Source organism: Bacillus rossius, chromosome 14 (genome assembly GCF_032445375.1).
Source record: "Bacillus rossius redtenbacheri isolate Brsri chromosome 14, Brsri_v3, whole genome shotgun sequence".
Lineage (NCBI taxonomy): Eukaryota > Metazoa > Arthropoda > Insecta > Phasmatodea > Bacillidae > Bacillus > Bacillus rossius.
In genome coordinates, this window is record NC_086341.1 from 48548511 (window position 1) to 48563476 (window position 14966).

General features: G+C 38.1%; 2 protein-coding genes across 2 annotated transcripts in view; one reads left to right on the forward strand and one right to left on the reverse strand.

The window, feature by feature from the left end:
• LOC134538903 (testin) overlaps positions 1-4747 on the reverse strand; it is a 54720-nt gene extending 49973 nt beyond the window's left edge. Inside the window, exons 1-2 of the mRNA XM_063380513.1 lie at positions 4558-4747; positions 2002-2087 (exon numbers count right to left, since the gene is read on the reverse strand). Coding sequence (XP_063236583.1) covers positions 2002-2087; positions 4558-4623 — 152 coding nt within the window. The 5' untranslated portion in view covers positions 4624-4747. The remainder of the gene's footprint in view (positions 1-2001; positions 2088-4557) is intronic.
• A 456-nt stretch (positions 4748-5203) lies between these two features.
• Positions 5204-14283, forward strand: LOC134538905 (uncharacterized). The gene is made up of 2 exons (XM_063380517.1): positions 5204-5581; positions 12327-14283. Exons 1-2 carry the CDS (start codon positions 5437-5439, stop codon positions 12596-12598), a joined length of 417 nt encoding a protein of 138 aa, XP_063236587.1. The 5' UTR covers positions 5204-5436; the 3' UTR covers positions 12599-14283.
• The last annotated feature ends 683 nt before the right edge of the window (positions 14284-14966 follow it).

Below are 14966 nucleotides of genomic sequence, written 5' to 3' on the forward strand. Positions count from 1 at the left end.
TTCAGAATTTTTAAGACTGTAGAGTATTCTGGAAAATCTTTATTGTGAACACTTTAGGTATATTTTGGGTGTGATTCCAGAACTTGATTATACAAGATATGAATTTATTGCTCTTACTACATTGTGAATATAGTGATAAGGTCCAGAATCTTTTTATCATGAAATGAAGGTAATTACTATGTTTGGAAAAAAAATTATTTTAATATTGTTTTTGAGACATTTTCTCAATTTGACATATTGATTCGGAAAGCTAGTGTCTGAGTGGTTGAATGTAGTGATTGTGCTCATTCGAAGAGCTGGCAAAATACAACACAAAACTACATACTAAACCTGAAATGCGTGAGGTTAAACGCATTAGTAAACTATTAGACATTTCTAGACAAAATTGTCTGGGCTAAGTACATTCAACATATTGAAGTATAAACATACAAGATTATAAATCAAACACTTGCTGAGTTTATAAAAATACATGTAAATTATATCAAGTGGTCTTAATGGAACAAATTTTTTTCTTCAATAAAAACAGTTTACAAAAATTTTATTTTTAAAAGCATTTTCAATTTGCATGCCATTTACTCCGAATAAGCTATCAATACCCAGAACTTTTTACTCTTTTCTAAAACTGACAAAGCAGAATATCTGATAATGTAAACCCCATTTAACTTGTACTAGAAGGTTCAATAGTTTAAAGACAAATGTCACTAAAAAAAAGGCCAGAAAACCACATGTAAACTTTTCTGCACAAAATAAAACAATCCTTGTTCATACTCTGAACAATATCCAGAGTTATTAATACTGTTTACCTACAGCTGCACTGCAACCAACAAATTGTGAGTCTAAAACTTGTTTCTCACAAGAGACAGGAGACAAGCTTAAGCCAACAAGCTACGCTTATTCCCAGGGTTCAAACTTCATACGAGATGCCGTTACTCGTTACTACATGGGCATGCACATACAGCTTTAAAAACATTCACAAATCTGTTATGCATGTTACAGAGATTCAATACCGCAGCTTTGTCAAGCATAAACAGTGAAAAGGAACACAACAGGAATTACAATTGCATCACAAATAACCAACTTAAAAAAAAAACAACCTTGTAACAACCCAGATTACACAGCCTTCCCCATGCAAGCCAGTAATAACATTTTGGTATAAATTTTTTATCATATTTCAGGTTAGATGTAAAGTTTTTCCTTTTATAAGTTATTGTGAACGTAATTCTCTGGGTTTATTGTTTTTATTTTTAAAATTTATAAGTTTATTTTTAAAGTAATTTTTTTTGCTGGCCTCTTTGTGCGGGAAGGCATGCTGACGTAATTCTCCTTTGTTATTTCCATCGACCGAGCATGCGCCATGATTGGCTGAGAATTACCTCAGCGAGCCACGGTTACTGCCCGCACAAAGGGAAGGAAGGCTGTAAAGTGAGTCATTGTTCGAACACCGGGCCGAGCAGACCGTGGTCGGGCGATAGCTCCGTGTTTTATCTTTTCTTGATGTACATTAAAAATGATTGTTGTGTTCTGTTGTGCGAAAGATATTGTGATTTTTACATGAATAAAAAAAACAGGTAATACATCGAAAATTGCATGAGAATTTCTTCGTGACCTGCTAATAACCCGTATGTTCACTCATCACCTGATTTTGAGCTAGCCGGAGGTGGTGAGTGGTGACAATCTATGAAGATATTCTATTTCAAAAACTAGGTGTTCACATGCATTTTTATTTCTTTCATACCAGTTGCTACTGATCAGTCACGAACGAACAACTCAATGTTATAACAAGCAAACATATTTGGGTTGGTCACTCTATATTCAGGAAAACAATGGAGGATATTTAATTGGTTGAATTGGTCTGAAAAGATGTTTTCTAAGTACCTAAAATTACAAACACACTCACGATGGCAGCTCAAGATAGCCACCAGTCAGTGGTTCACCTCTAATTAATGACAGTAAGCCCCCCACCACCACCGAGCGCACGGCAGGGCAGCAACGCTGGCGTACCTCCAGAAGTGCAGGTCCAGTCCGGGACAAGCCTCGCCACACGTCAGACACGGCGCTCCGGCACCGATCTCGTGAGCCAGCCGTTGCTGTGGAAGCACATGGTGTAATGAGAGTGTGCAAAATAACAGTGGCATTTACAGTATCTGTCTGCCCCTCATACTAGATACCTTGAAGCAGATCGCAGATTGTCATTTATCTCAAATTTAATGACACACTTATACAAAAGCTAAACAGTTAAAAATTATAATTTCATATGAACACCCCAAGGAGTGTCTCAGCAGAAGTTGGGACCACAGTTAGTTTACTTTGTGTACGTGCATGCTTTGCTTACATAAAATCAATTTTGGTTAAATTTGATATGGCTATGATTTTAAATTTTTTTTTATATTTGACTTTTGTATGTTTGGTCAAAATTAAGTTAACAAACACCATCATTTTAACTAGGCCCTAAATGATGAAATCTGCAGTAACTAGCCAATTTATTCACTCCTTAAAAAAAAGTCTCATTCTATTCTACTTCAAAATAACAATTTACGTTTATCGCGGAAGTCCTTTTTCAAATGGGTTTAGGCCCGTTCCACGATGACACAGAAACGGAGACGGAACACGGAAACGAAGACGGATTTCACGGAACAGAGCTTCTACAATAGCTCGCAAACGGAGACGGACCCTTACGGACCTGCTCAGCAGTGCTGAAGTCTTCCGTTTACGTTACTCCGTTAGACCAATAGGAGCACGTTATTTATTCACTGCAGTTGTCAAGCTACAGTTGGGCGTTCATGTTAATTAAGATATAGTTTTGACTAATGTTGGTGACGTCCCTCGGCTTTAGGTCCCTGTTTCCCCGTTTGCGTAATTGCCCTGTCTTGCCCGTGCTGCTCTCGTCGGTGAGGTGTGGGTCTAGGCCAACGTGGCCGGGACCGGGAAATGTGGGACCTGGAGGGAGTTTAGGTGAGGAGGAAGAATGGTAGGCAGTTACAAGGATAACTCGGTGTTGAATGTTTCATGAGCCCCTTTTACTGTCGCTTAGAGAGCCTGCCGCAGCCTGGCGGATCCGTCGCGGAACGAGCGCCCTCCCCGCTACGACCCGGACTCCCGGAAGAAAGTCTCGCCCGCTAACACGTCCCGACACAAACTGGGAAGTTACTCCCGTAACAATGGCCCCGATTAAGATTGCTCCGCAATGATGCGCAACGCGTGCGCGTTCCGTCACGTAAAAGTCTCGTACTGACGGCGAGGTTCGGCAGTCCGTAACCGCGCGTACACGGCCTATGACGGTCGTCTGGTGACGTCCCGGAAAACTCGTAAAACTCAACAGGGTGAGCAATTCAACGGATGCAGCTCTGCTGCCGCGACAACCCGTGAAGTTACACTGTCGTCGGACCACGAGCTCAGAAGACGCGCCTCACGAGCAGCGCGGAGCGGTGTGCACGTCTGTCTTCGATCGCGCCCTGAACACCACTGCCCTTCCCCGCCCGCCAGCGGGCCACGGAGGAGGGGAGGAGGGGAGGAGAAATCGGCCGGCATGGGAGAGGCCCACCCCGCAACGCGCCAGACTGCGATTACATTACTAGCACTGCGAAACACTTGAGAAAAATTACAGAATTATTTACACAACTTAGCGAAACATTAATAAAAAAGTGAATTTACACATCAGTTAATTAGTTACGATTACAAAATATACACAATTATCGAGGCTCGTGACCATTTAAAAATATATATAAAACACAGAATTATTTATCACACAAAAGAAGCTCACTGGCATGCTAGGGCGCACGCGGGTGCGTCCCTGACCGTCGCACTTCACAGGCGGTGCACTGGGGGGACAAAACTCCCTCAGGCCCACGTCGGTGGCCAGGTACGGCCTCTGCATCTGGGAGGGTACGACGACGACTGTCGTCATTGGTTTCCGTATTTCTCGACTACTTTTTTTATGCGTGGACAACAAAACAAGATTTGTTTTGAAATTTGAATTGTGCACGTGGGTTTCATCATAACGAATTTTGATGAACTTTAATTTTCATGGTTAAAGATATACCTGCTATATATGACAAGACGGAGAAGGACTACTTTACCACCACCACAACACAAAAAAAAAAATAACAAATCGACTTAGTACATTACCAAGTTAACAACCATACATTTCGATTTAACAGGTATGTAGTTCACTTGATACTCGTAGTTTTCAGTTACGTCACGCTCGCTTTTTCTTATTGGCCAAGATTTCTTACGGGTCCATGTATTGTAGAACGAGAAAAATACGGACGGAACGGAGCAATACTCCGTTTTCGTCTCCGTTTCCGTCTGTTACGTTTCCGTGTCATTGTGGAACATGCCTTAGAGCAGTGTCTCGATAATCCAGACTTGTCGGGACTGGACTCTGTCTGGATCACCAAAAGACCCGATTAACCGTAATCAACTTTAAAATGTATCAAAAACAAAAACAACAGCCTTCAAGAACAAATTTCCTTTAAACAGCATGTCACTGGCCCATTGCCTATCAAATTATTACATATAGCTGATTACTTTGTTCCCACTTTCAAAACAATAACCCACCTTCCTTTTCCGATTTTCCAGCCGTGGCAACCACTCCGGAGTCTTCTCTTCTTCTAGGTCTGACATTTTTCTTCAAAAAAAAACTACAAAAATTACCTAAAACAAATAACACCTTCCAGTGTAGATACAAATTCAAGTTCGTTAATTCATAACTTATCTCTGATTCATTCAAACATTTTTCTTCTTCTTCTCACCAAAGTACACACCCCATTTTGGCCTACTTTGGCATTGCAGCCATAAGCAAATATAGTATTCTGTATTTTATTTATTTATTTATTTATCAGCATAGACTGGGCGTTACATATCTGATTATTGAATAAAATTAGTGATAAATCTTTTTATACACCACATTAGATCCAATGACTTTTGGAAACTGAGTGAAACTCGAATTTATTTAAGCTATTCTTATATTAAAAATCAGAAATAAATGAAATTATCTTGGGTCATTTCAAACTTAAAATGATTAATTTAATTTGTGTTCACATAATGGTATATCAGTGTGTAATAAAACTGCGGAAGTTCAGAGTGTTTAATGATCAGAATTTAAGTAACAAAAACGTGATATTTTTTTAAAACCTTAAATAATGTGAAACAAATGCAAATATTTAACAATATTTTTGGAATTTTTAGAATAGTGTTGCTTGGATTTGTGCTTCTTCTTGCGACTTGTATTGTGTTTCATTTGTAAACAATGCAAGTTGCAAGGCTATTCCGAATGATTCTAAACGAACATATTGTTCTGGGTTCTGTTTATTAATTCACGGTTTCTTGGCAACCCGCTACCATTTTATTGTTTCGCACTTTGTCGATGTGGGATTCCGTTCTATAGCTCGTTGGTTCGGTTGGTTCTATACTAGCCTTTCTCTGTGGCCCATATGTATGTATTTATTAATGAAGATAATGGACCCGTGGCTTTTGTCTTCTTCTAATAATGCGTTTGGTGCAGAAGTTGCCATGAATTTCGAAGATAATTTTGAACTAAGAAATACATTACCGGAATCTGTTGAATATTTGGCGTCGTTAGGTGAGTTTTGCATGATCTTAATGTCATAAAGTAATAATTCTAAAAACTCGGTGCTAAATAATAGTTAACCTCAAATTTACTGCCTTTTATTTATTTATTTATTTATTTATTTATTTATTTATGCACTCCGTTTGGTCCCAAATTAGGGACATGGAGCAAGTTAAATACAATTTATACAATAGAAGTTAAATATAAATCAACAATACAAATCATACTATCATATTACAAATGGTTCAAATAATAAAAATTAACTGTATATAAACCTATATCAGTTATAAAATAAATAAATAATAAAATACACACACACACACACACACAGTAGGGCTATAATACAATCAACACCAAGCTATAATTATGCAGAAATCAGAATTAAATTTGTACATACTAATATCGGTGATCCAAATATTCAATAATAGTATAAAAGGTATGGGTATGGAGAAATTCCTATAATTTTTTTTTAAATAACATACTGTTCTGAAAACAGAAAATTTGAAGATGTTTGGACAATTTATTAAATAATTTAACAGCTATACACTCTATGCCTTTTTGAGAAGCCGACAGTGACACAAATTTAACATGAATATTATTTTTTGATCTTGTGCTATACTCATGAATTTGACAATTTAATACAAACTTATCGTTATTATTTGATACGTAAAATTAAATTCTCAATATTTACCTACCTTATCAATTGCAACTGCATATTCAAGAATGCTGCTTAATTAATGGATTTTTAAAAGTTGTTTAGGCCCTTTTACAACAGTGTGAACATGTGGGCGGTCCGTGTCCTTGTCATAATGTGAATGACGGTACAGTCGTACGTAAAACTGCTCTGTATACAATTGCGATGTCCGAATCCACCGATTTCTAATGTCACCAGAGCGCAGGTAATATATTGCGATAATATAATTTGTGTTTTTCAATTGCAATTGTTATTTTTTGATTGTTTTCATACATTTAAAATGTAAAATTTGTGAAACTTGAACAGGAATTAGAAAATATCATGAGTATTCTTATTCTTTTTCAATGCTACCAAAGGACCCAGAGACATAAAGTTCAAGTTGAGTGTACTCGGACCAGAGGGAATCTGAACACTGTTCACGCCATCTTTGACTTCAGAGGATGACGTGGATCAGTCAACGATTAGAGACTGTCGGACACAATTTGGGACATTCAAGGTCATGTACGAGTGGCTGATAAGTAGTCAAAGCCCATGGTGTGTTCTTAAGGCCCCTTCTACAACAGTCTGAACCTTTGGTGTAGTCTATGTCCTTATTCGTATGTGAATGATGTCATTTGGTCACATGGAAAACTGTTGTGTTTACGTTTGCAGTGTGATCAGTATCCACTGATTTCTAAAGTAGTCACCAGAGCACAATAAATGTACAGTGTCAAAATAAATGTTTTTTTTTTTTAATTATATTTGTTTATTGTTTTCATGCATTGTAAATGAATATGCAACTTAGTTTTAGATATTAATTTAACTTGTGCAAGTTGTGGGAGTTCAATAGTATTTAGTTATTCTACAAGGCAAAAGTATATCCTAATTAATGAATTCTTATCACACTGCCAAAAATGAATTCCTGTGTTTGACCATTGGAAAGCGCCGGTCGCAAACGGACAGCACTAATCAATGTTTTGTCTTGGTCTTCTTGGCTTCCGTTCCTACCACATTCAGTTCTTTTCTGCTTACCTTTTTGAAACGGGATTCGGAAACAGCAAATATGAGTACCTATGCAGACCTGCCAACTCTCACGATTTTGGTGTGAGGCTCACGATTTTAAGGTCCATCTCACGCCCTCACGCCAAAATAGTGTTTCCTCACGATTTTTCGGGGCCCCAAGATTTTGTTTGTAAAAGTTACAAAACAAGTTTTACGAAAGCTTACAGTAACGAGTTTCCATCAATACTCAAGTCACGTAAAGGAAGCAATGTTGCGTTTTATAGCGTGTGCCGTGCTGATTTTTCTATCTCGCATAGTGGAAGAGGAGACATTGTGAAACATGTTGCTACAAAAAAACACAACTAACACGTGAAGTGTATTGCTTCCAATAAAAAAATTAATTTTGCTGTAAACAGTGATAATAGTGTTACACGAGCAGAATGTTATTTTACATCTTTTTTAGTTGCGGCCCTGCATGATCACTACATGACAGCGCTAAAATATGTTCAACTAAATTAAATCTGCAACCTATAATTTGTTGAAATAAATTTTGAAACAGAGACCATGTAACATATGTACAGGTATGTCACTTAAATTTAAAGATTCTCATTTGTTGTTTTTTATATCTAACCTCTATTTATGGGCCTGAAATTTTTTATCGAGGACCTCATGATTTTTTAAATTTGAATGTTGGCAGGTCTGCCTATGCTATCACAGGACACATATTGGGACAAAAGTTAGAATTTGACTAATGAATTTGGAACATTGACCATACCACCCATGATGTCACGTCGACCAATCAGTGTCCATTGGACATAATTTAGGACAACACAATTGTAGACGGGCCTTTATAGCGGTACACACTTTCACATCATAAAACTAGTTTAGTGACAAGGCTACAATGAACTTAGGCTTAACCCTATTCCTTTGTTTATTTTGGTTGTTGTAACCTTCAATAAAAAATTGTGCTCTAGTTGGTAGTGTGTAATTATGAAGAAAAAATTACTACTAATAGAATAAAATCCATAATAGCTTAGGAATGGCAAAATTAAATGCAGAAATAATTTTTTTTCTCCTTTTGAAAATGGATCATGTTGATACAGCTTCATTCCAAACAAAAATAATATTCAAGCAATCTAGTCATGTAAGACATATTTTTATTATTATTTGTTCTCAAATAACGTAATTGGACGTTCAGAGCTTCTGATTTGCCAAAAACATATTTCAGTTTTATTAATGACATAGTACCTATTAACCCTGGGGTAGTCGCGTTCCTTTATGTTACATCGTAGGTCGCGTGGTTGACAGTTGTCACCCGGAATTACATTACATATTTAAACATATGAACGAATTAATACATCAACAGTACATGTTCTATACATTTACAAAGCAAAATGCAGTGAGAAAAAAATATTTTTTATTAAAATTATATAGCAAACAAATTTTTTTAAAGCATTTTACAAAAATATTCTTGAAATAATCTAAGCAAACAAATTTTTTTAAAGCATTTTACAAAAATATTCTTGAAATAATCTACACTTAGACCCTTTTTACATTTTTGGCACTATTTTCAAAGTTTTTGCTGTCGCTTCGACTTCAATATGCAGAGTAATGTTCTCTGGAGGCCTCTTTTCCTGTTGCTCATATTATATCTAACTGGAGATGATAAGATGGGCACATATTATGTCGCCCAATTTCAATAGGTATTTGTGTCGCTGTGGACTTGAATTTAACTTCTGTTTTGACTATCTTCAATTTATATTTTACATTCATTTATTAATTACAATGTGTTATTAATAAACTAAAGCACAACAATATTATTTACTTAAAAACTTAACTATTACAATTATATACTATATAAAATAGAGCATATAAAGCATATAAAACATAAAATAATTGGGTCACGTATCCTTTTATTTGCAAATATTCTTGGATTATGCTAAAGGCAGCACTGGAGAAATTTTTACACAGTGAAAAAGACCATCGTTGGCCACCTCTTCATCAACTGACTGTTCAGACTCAGTATTATGATCACTTTTGGTAAGGTGATCACTGTCTTCTGATGTATATTCCGCATTGCAAGTATCATCACTGGACACTTCATTCAGCCACTGCAGCCACACATTTACATCAGTTGATGTTTCCGGTTTTCTTCTCTTTGATAGTGACATAGTCTGTTAGAAAAATAATTGAACAAATAAGATATTTACAACTGACAAGTTTTTTTTAGAGTAAACATCATGTGGCATTATGGTTTAAAAAATCATCAAGAAACATTGTACATGATAAAAAATAAAAATCACAGCTTATTTTATGCAGATAAATATAATATACTTAATGGTAAAAGTTAAAAAAAAAATTCTCAGATATGAAAATTCTCACCTCTCAATGTAGCATGCAAGGTCGCATGGGGGACAGCAGTCAACCAGCACTTTAGAATGTACTTTAACTTCTCCACTTGTGATCCAACTGATCCGAGAACAAAGAGAGTGCTTCAAGTAGTAAAGCCTGAAAGGTACTGAAGGGCGTGGGAAGGTATGTTGGAGGAGTGGGGAATTCCGAGTAAACAAAGTGGCATGGGTGACATTTGTCAACCGCGCGACCACTCCAGGGTTAAGTAGAACTCAAAGGTAGAACTCTGCTTTGTACTTATACCAGGTTTGTGGAAATTCTTATCACAATATATAATTGTAGCAAGTCAGATTAGTTCCACGTAGTAAACTGTTACGAGTAATGCTGTGTAGTGCTTTTCTTTAATGAAAATACATAATTATTTCTTTGTAACTTAATGAGGTTGGTGGTGGTTGCGATGGAATTTTCGAACTTAAAAGAATTTTGCTGGAGCATTGTTTTTTGGGGTTGCATCTTTATCAATCAAATTGATGAAATGTGCTTATGTAATCAGGTTTGAGTACTGAGCTTTTACAAGGTTATTTTTAGGTAGATTTCTAAAACTTTTTCTGAAACAATTTTTGATAAGATGAACCATTGTTGCAGGGGGTTGAAATAATTAAAGGGTAGAATTTTAAAAAAATTAATAATTTTCGTACCATGTACTTTATTAAATTGTTCTGTTTTTTATTGATTGATTGTTATACTTGCAATTGGGCTTCCGCCTGGTGGCAACGAGTTTCCCCCACCCCCCTACCCAACCCAATTAATTTTATTGTAAAACCTTAAACTATCATTTTCAACATTTGTCTGAAATAATTTTTTATACGACCAACTATTACTGCAAGGGGTGGAATAAACAGGGGTTGAATGACAAAAATTGCATAACTCCCTTAGTAGGCATACCATCAAATCCATTGGCATTGTTTGTGAATCTTTTAATTTTTATCTAAAACTTTGCTTGAAACAATTTTTGATAATACAAACAATTACTGCAAGGGGTTGGAAAAAATGTAGTTGAAATAAGAAAATAAATAAAACTTTCCTACCATGTACTCTATCGAATTAATTTTTTATCTTTGTTTAACTTTTTAAATACCTATTGTTGAAAACTTTTGTTAAAGTAAATTATATGTAACAAACCATTACTGCAAGGGTAGCAAGACAAAAAAGTAATTACTTTTTTTTAGTAAATGTAAGTACTAAATCCATTACAATTGATTAAAACTTCTAACCTTTATCTAAAACCTTTGGCTAAAACAATTTTTGATGAAACAAACTACTACCATAATAACAGGGGTTGAAATTAAGAAAAAAATGAAAACTTTCTTAGTATAAAATTTGTCTTAATTCATTTTTAACTAGTATTTTTATATTACCTGAAACCTTTGTCCAAAAAAATTTTTTATTTGACCACATATTAGTGCAAATGATGAAAAATAATGTTTGAAGGTCAAAAACTATTGCATAACTATCTTAGTAAGCATAATTTGAAATTCATTAAGAAATTCAATGCTGAATGCATTGAATTAAAAACATTCAAAATATTATTGCTCCATGGAATATGAGAAAGTCGTTTCATTTTTTGACTATTGGTGAACATATAGAATGTTACATACATTAAGTTCTTAAAATGTTCCAGGAGTTTATAGAAGTTTCTAAAACATTTCCAGAAGAAATAGGTGCTTCGAAATCTACCTACGCCTGTAGGTATTTTTGTATTTTGTCTTAATTATCAGGAGACGAAGCAAAAGGCTGGAAACAATTTTATCATTCTATGAAAATAGTCAATTTTGTAAATTAAGTCTTGTAAGCTATTATTACGTGAATACATTAAAGAAATATTCTATGTTATACATACATACTTACAGATGTGCTGTATTTTTCTTCTATTTTTTTAATGGAATTGCTAAGAAGTTCACAACCATATACAATTGTTTTCTTTTCAATTCCATTATCTACTGAATTTAGCAATAACTCCCCTTTCCTGAGTGACCTGCTAAAGCAATGATTGGATCATTTTATTACAGATGACCACCCATCTAACTTGTCAATCACTGTTGGCTTTCTGGGAAGTACATTTTTAACCTCTGCATATACTTTGTCCAGCAACTCGTTGGCAACTGGGTCTGTAGGTGTTATAGACGGGGCACAGAACTTTAAAACTAAAATAAGAAACTGCATTTAAAAACAACTTATAACTAAGTCAATAGTTGGCTCGTACAATTTACTATTTTATGCAAATTGGGGCCACAGTGTTGCCTCTTGCCAAGGCAGTTGTGATTCCATTCCTGGTTGGTCACACAAATTTTTTGTTAGTGGAAATTCAAGAGCCAGATTTCCTCAGGGTACTGTTGTTTCCCCATCAATTTATTAATTCAATTTAACAAAACATATATTTCTTATAATTTCTCATGACTCCTATTTTGACGAGAACATTAGTCCTAATAATTCACTTATTCTTATTCAAAAATAATTTTCTAACATTGCCATTAAAATCACATTCAAGTGGATCATACTTATGTTATTTGTGTGTTGGATGTGTGTAATTTATTTATATCCATTGGATATTGGTCAAAATTCGGGAGCCTGGGGAAGTAAATCGTAGAGTGTTTCAGGAATCTCAGTAGTGTATTGAAATGTTTCACTTGGCAAACATGCTGGCTGCCATTAGCAATGTGTGTGTTCCAGAGCGCAAGTTGGCAGCCCTGAAGGGTCGGAAGAGCAGGCAGGACCTGGTGCACTCGCTGTCGGAGAGACACCGCTCCTGCATGGAGCAGCTGCTGGGATCAAGCACGGAGCTACAGCACGAGGAACACGGCACGCTGGAGCAGCACAGTGTCTGCGCACTGCTGCGCCGCATCGCGCCTGAACGACAGGCCGTGTACTTCGACGAGCTCGTCCAGCTGCTCAAGGCCGACTCGTTGGCCCAGACCGTGGAAGACCGGCGCGACGCACAGTAGTCGACAGTTGTGCCTAGAGCGAGGACCGCAGTCTATTGGAGCAGCCTGCGCATCCCTGTGCTATCGCGCTCGTGCTTTACCAGGTGCTCAGGGTCTACTTGTTGGCCCAGACCGTGGAAGACCGGCGCGACGCACAGTAGTCGACAGTTGTGCCTAGAGCGAGGACCACAGTCTGTTGAAGCAGCCTGCGCATCCCTGTGCTATCGCGCTCGTGCTTTACCAGCTGCTCAAGGTCTACTTGTTGGCCCAGACCGTGGAAGACCGGCGCGACGCACAGTAGTCGACAGTTGTGCCTAGAGCGAGGACCACAGTCTGTTGAAGCAGCCTGCGCACTGCTGTGCTATCGCGCTCGTGCTTTACCAGCTGCTCAAGGTCTACTTGTTGGCCCAGACCGTGGAAGACCGGCGCGACGCACAGTAGTCGACAGTTGTGCCTAGAGCGAGGATCACAGTCTGTTGAAGCAGCCTGCGCATCCCTGTGCTATCGCGCTCGTGCTTTACCAGCTGCTCAAGGTCTACTTGTTGGCCCAGACCGTGGAAGACCGGCGCGACACACAGTAGTCGACAGTTGTGCCTAGAGCGAGGACCACAGTCTATTGGAGCAGCCTGCGCACTGCTGTGCTATCGCGCTCGTGCTTTACCAGCTGCTCAAGGTCTACTTGTTGGCCCAAACCGTGGAAGACCGGCGCGACACACAGTAGTCGACAGTTGTGCCTAGAGCGAGGACCACAGTCTATTGGAGCAGCCTGCGCACTGCTGTGCTATCGCGCTCGTGCTTTACCAGCTGCTCAAGGTCTACTTGTTGGCCCAGACCGTGGAAGACCGGCGCGACGCACAGTAGTCGACAGTTGTGCCTAGAGCGAGGATCACAGTCTGTTGAAGCAGCCTGCGCATCCCTGTGCTATCGCGCTCGTGCTTTACCAGCTGCTCAAGGTCTACTTGTTGGCCCAGACCGTGGAAGACCGGCGCGACGCACAGTAGTCGACAGTTGTGCCTAGAGCGAGGACCACAGTCTATTGGAGCAGCCTGCGCACTGCTGTGCTATCGCGCTCGTGCTTTACCAGCTGCTCAAGGTCTACTTGTTGGCCCAGACCGTGGAAGACCGGCGCGACGCACAGTAGTCGACAGTTGTGCCTAGAGGGAGGACCACAGTCTGTTGAAGCAGCCTGCGCACTGCTGTGCTATCGCGCTCGTGCTTTACCAGCTGCTCAAGGTCTACTTGTTGGCCCAGACCGTGGAAGACCGGCGCGACGCACAGTAGTCGACAGTTGTGCCTAGAGCGAGGATCACAGTCTGTTGAAGCAGCCTGCGCATCCCTGTGCTATCGCGCTCGTGCTTTATCAGCTGCTCAAGGTCTACTTGTTGGCCCAGACCGTGGAAGACCGGCGCGACGCACAGTAGTCGACAGTTGTGCGTTCAGAGTTTTGGCATGTCACTCAACTACGCAATAGTAGAGAAAGTGCAGATAAGTTTTCCTTCACTAAAATTAAGTTTTTTAGTCAACACTGTGTGAAACATACAAGAAACTTATATAATTTAACATATAAATAAATAAATAAATAAATAAAACTGCAACAGTTCGGCAGCTGGCAGCCTGAAATTATATCTATACAGTGTTAACTATTTTGTTTATGTAATATTGTTGTATTTAAAATGAATGTTAATTTAAATTACCTTAGAAGTTAACTTGTTATTTTTGTTTGTTCCTTCCCTTTTTTTTTGTGTTTATCTTTATAACTGTCTGAAGTTACTCATGTATTGGCTAATATTTATATTGCACTTTGTCAAGTAGCTTTTCAGACTTAGCTGTGACTTCAAGATATTTTTCTTATGCTGGAAATGGACTGTCTTATTATAAAATAACCTTTTAAAAATGTAGGATAGTGTGTGAGTTTGCTCATTTAGTTTAGATATTCTAAGCTGCCTACTCTGAGTTATAATTTGAATTCTTAAATATCTGAACATTAAGTATATTTTTATAGACTGGTGAGAAAAGGCATGCATCTAGACGGATTTGTGGAAATAAATGCAACTATTTTTGTTTTAAGGTCATTTGACAGCTTTCAAGGGCTACAATTTCAAATGAAACAATGAAACAGTGGAATTGGAAGTACGTATGCATGTCCAGATAGTGCCATGGTAGTAAGTAGCGAGAGCGTGATGGTTCTGGAACCAAATGTAAACAAAGCAACAGGTATTTGCTTGAGAACTACAGGTGGGCGTGGCACCATGTGGGGCGTGTCCGCCCGGCCACATGGCTGCGCCTTAGATGATTGTTCTTTAAATACCACGTTGTAGACGTCACAGTCGGTGGTGGCCATCTTGGTTCATATTTCGGTAACTAGGAAGTGCTGGTGTGGAGTGCTAGT

Excerpts from the sequence above, each read along its gene's own strand:
- LOC134538905 (XM_063380517.1), top strand. The coding sequence starts at position 5,437 with ATGTATTTATTAATGAAGATAATGGACCCGTGGCTTTTGTCTTCTTCT. Across the intron at positions 5,582-12,326 it reads TGAATATTTGGCGTCGTTAG|AGCGCAAGTTGGCAGCCCTG; the intron begins GTGAGTTTTGCA and ends TGTGTGTTCCAG.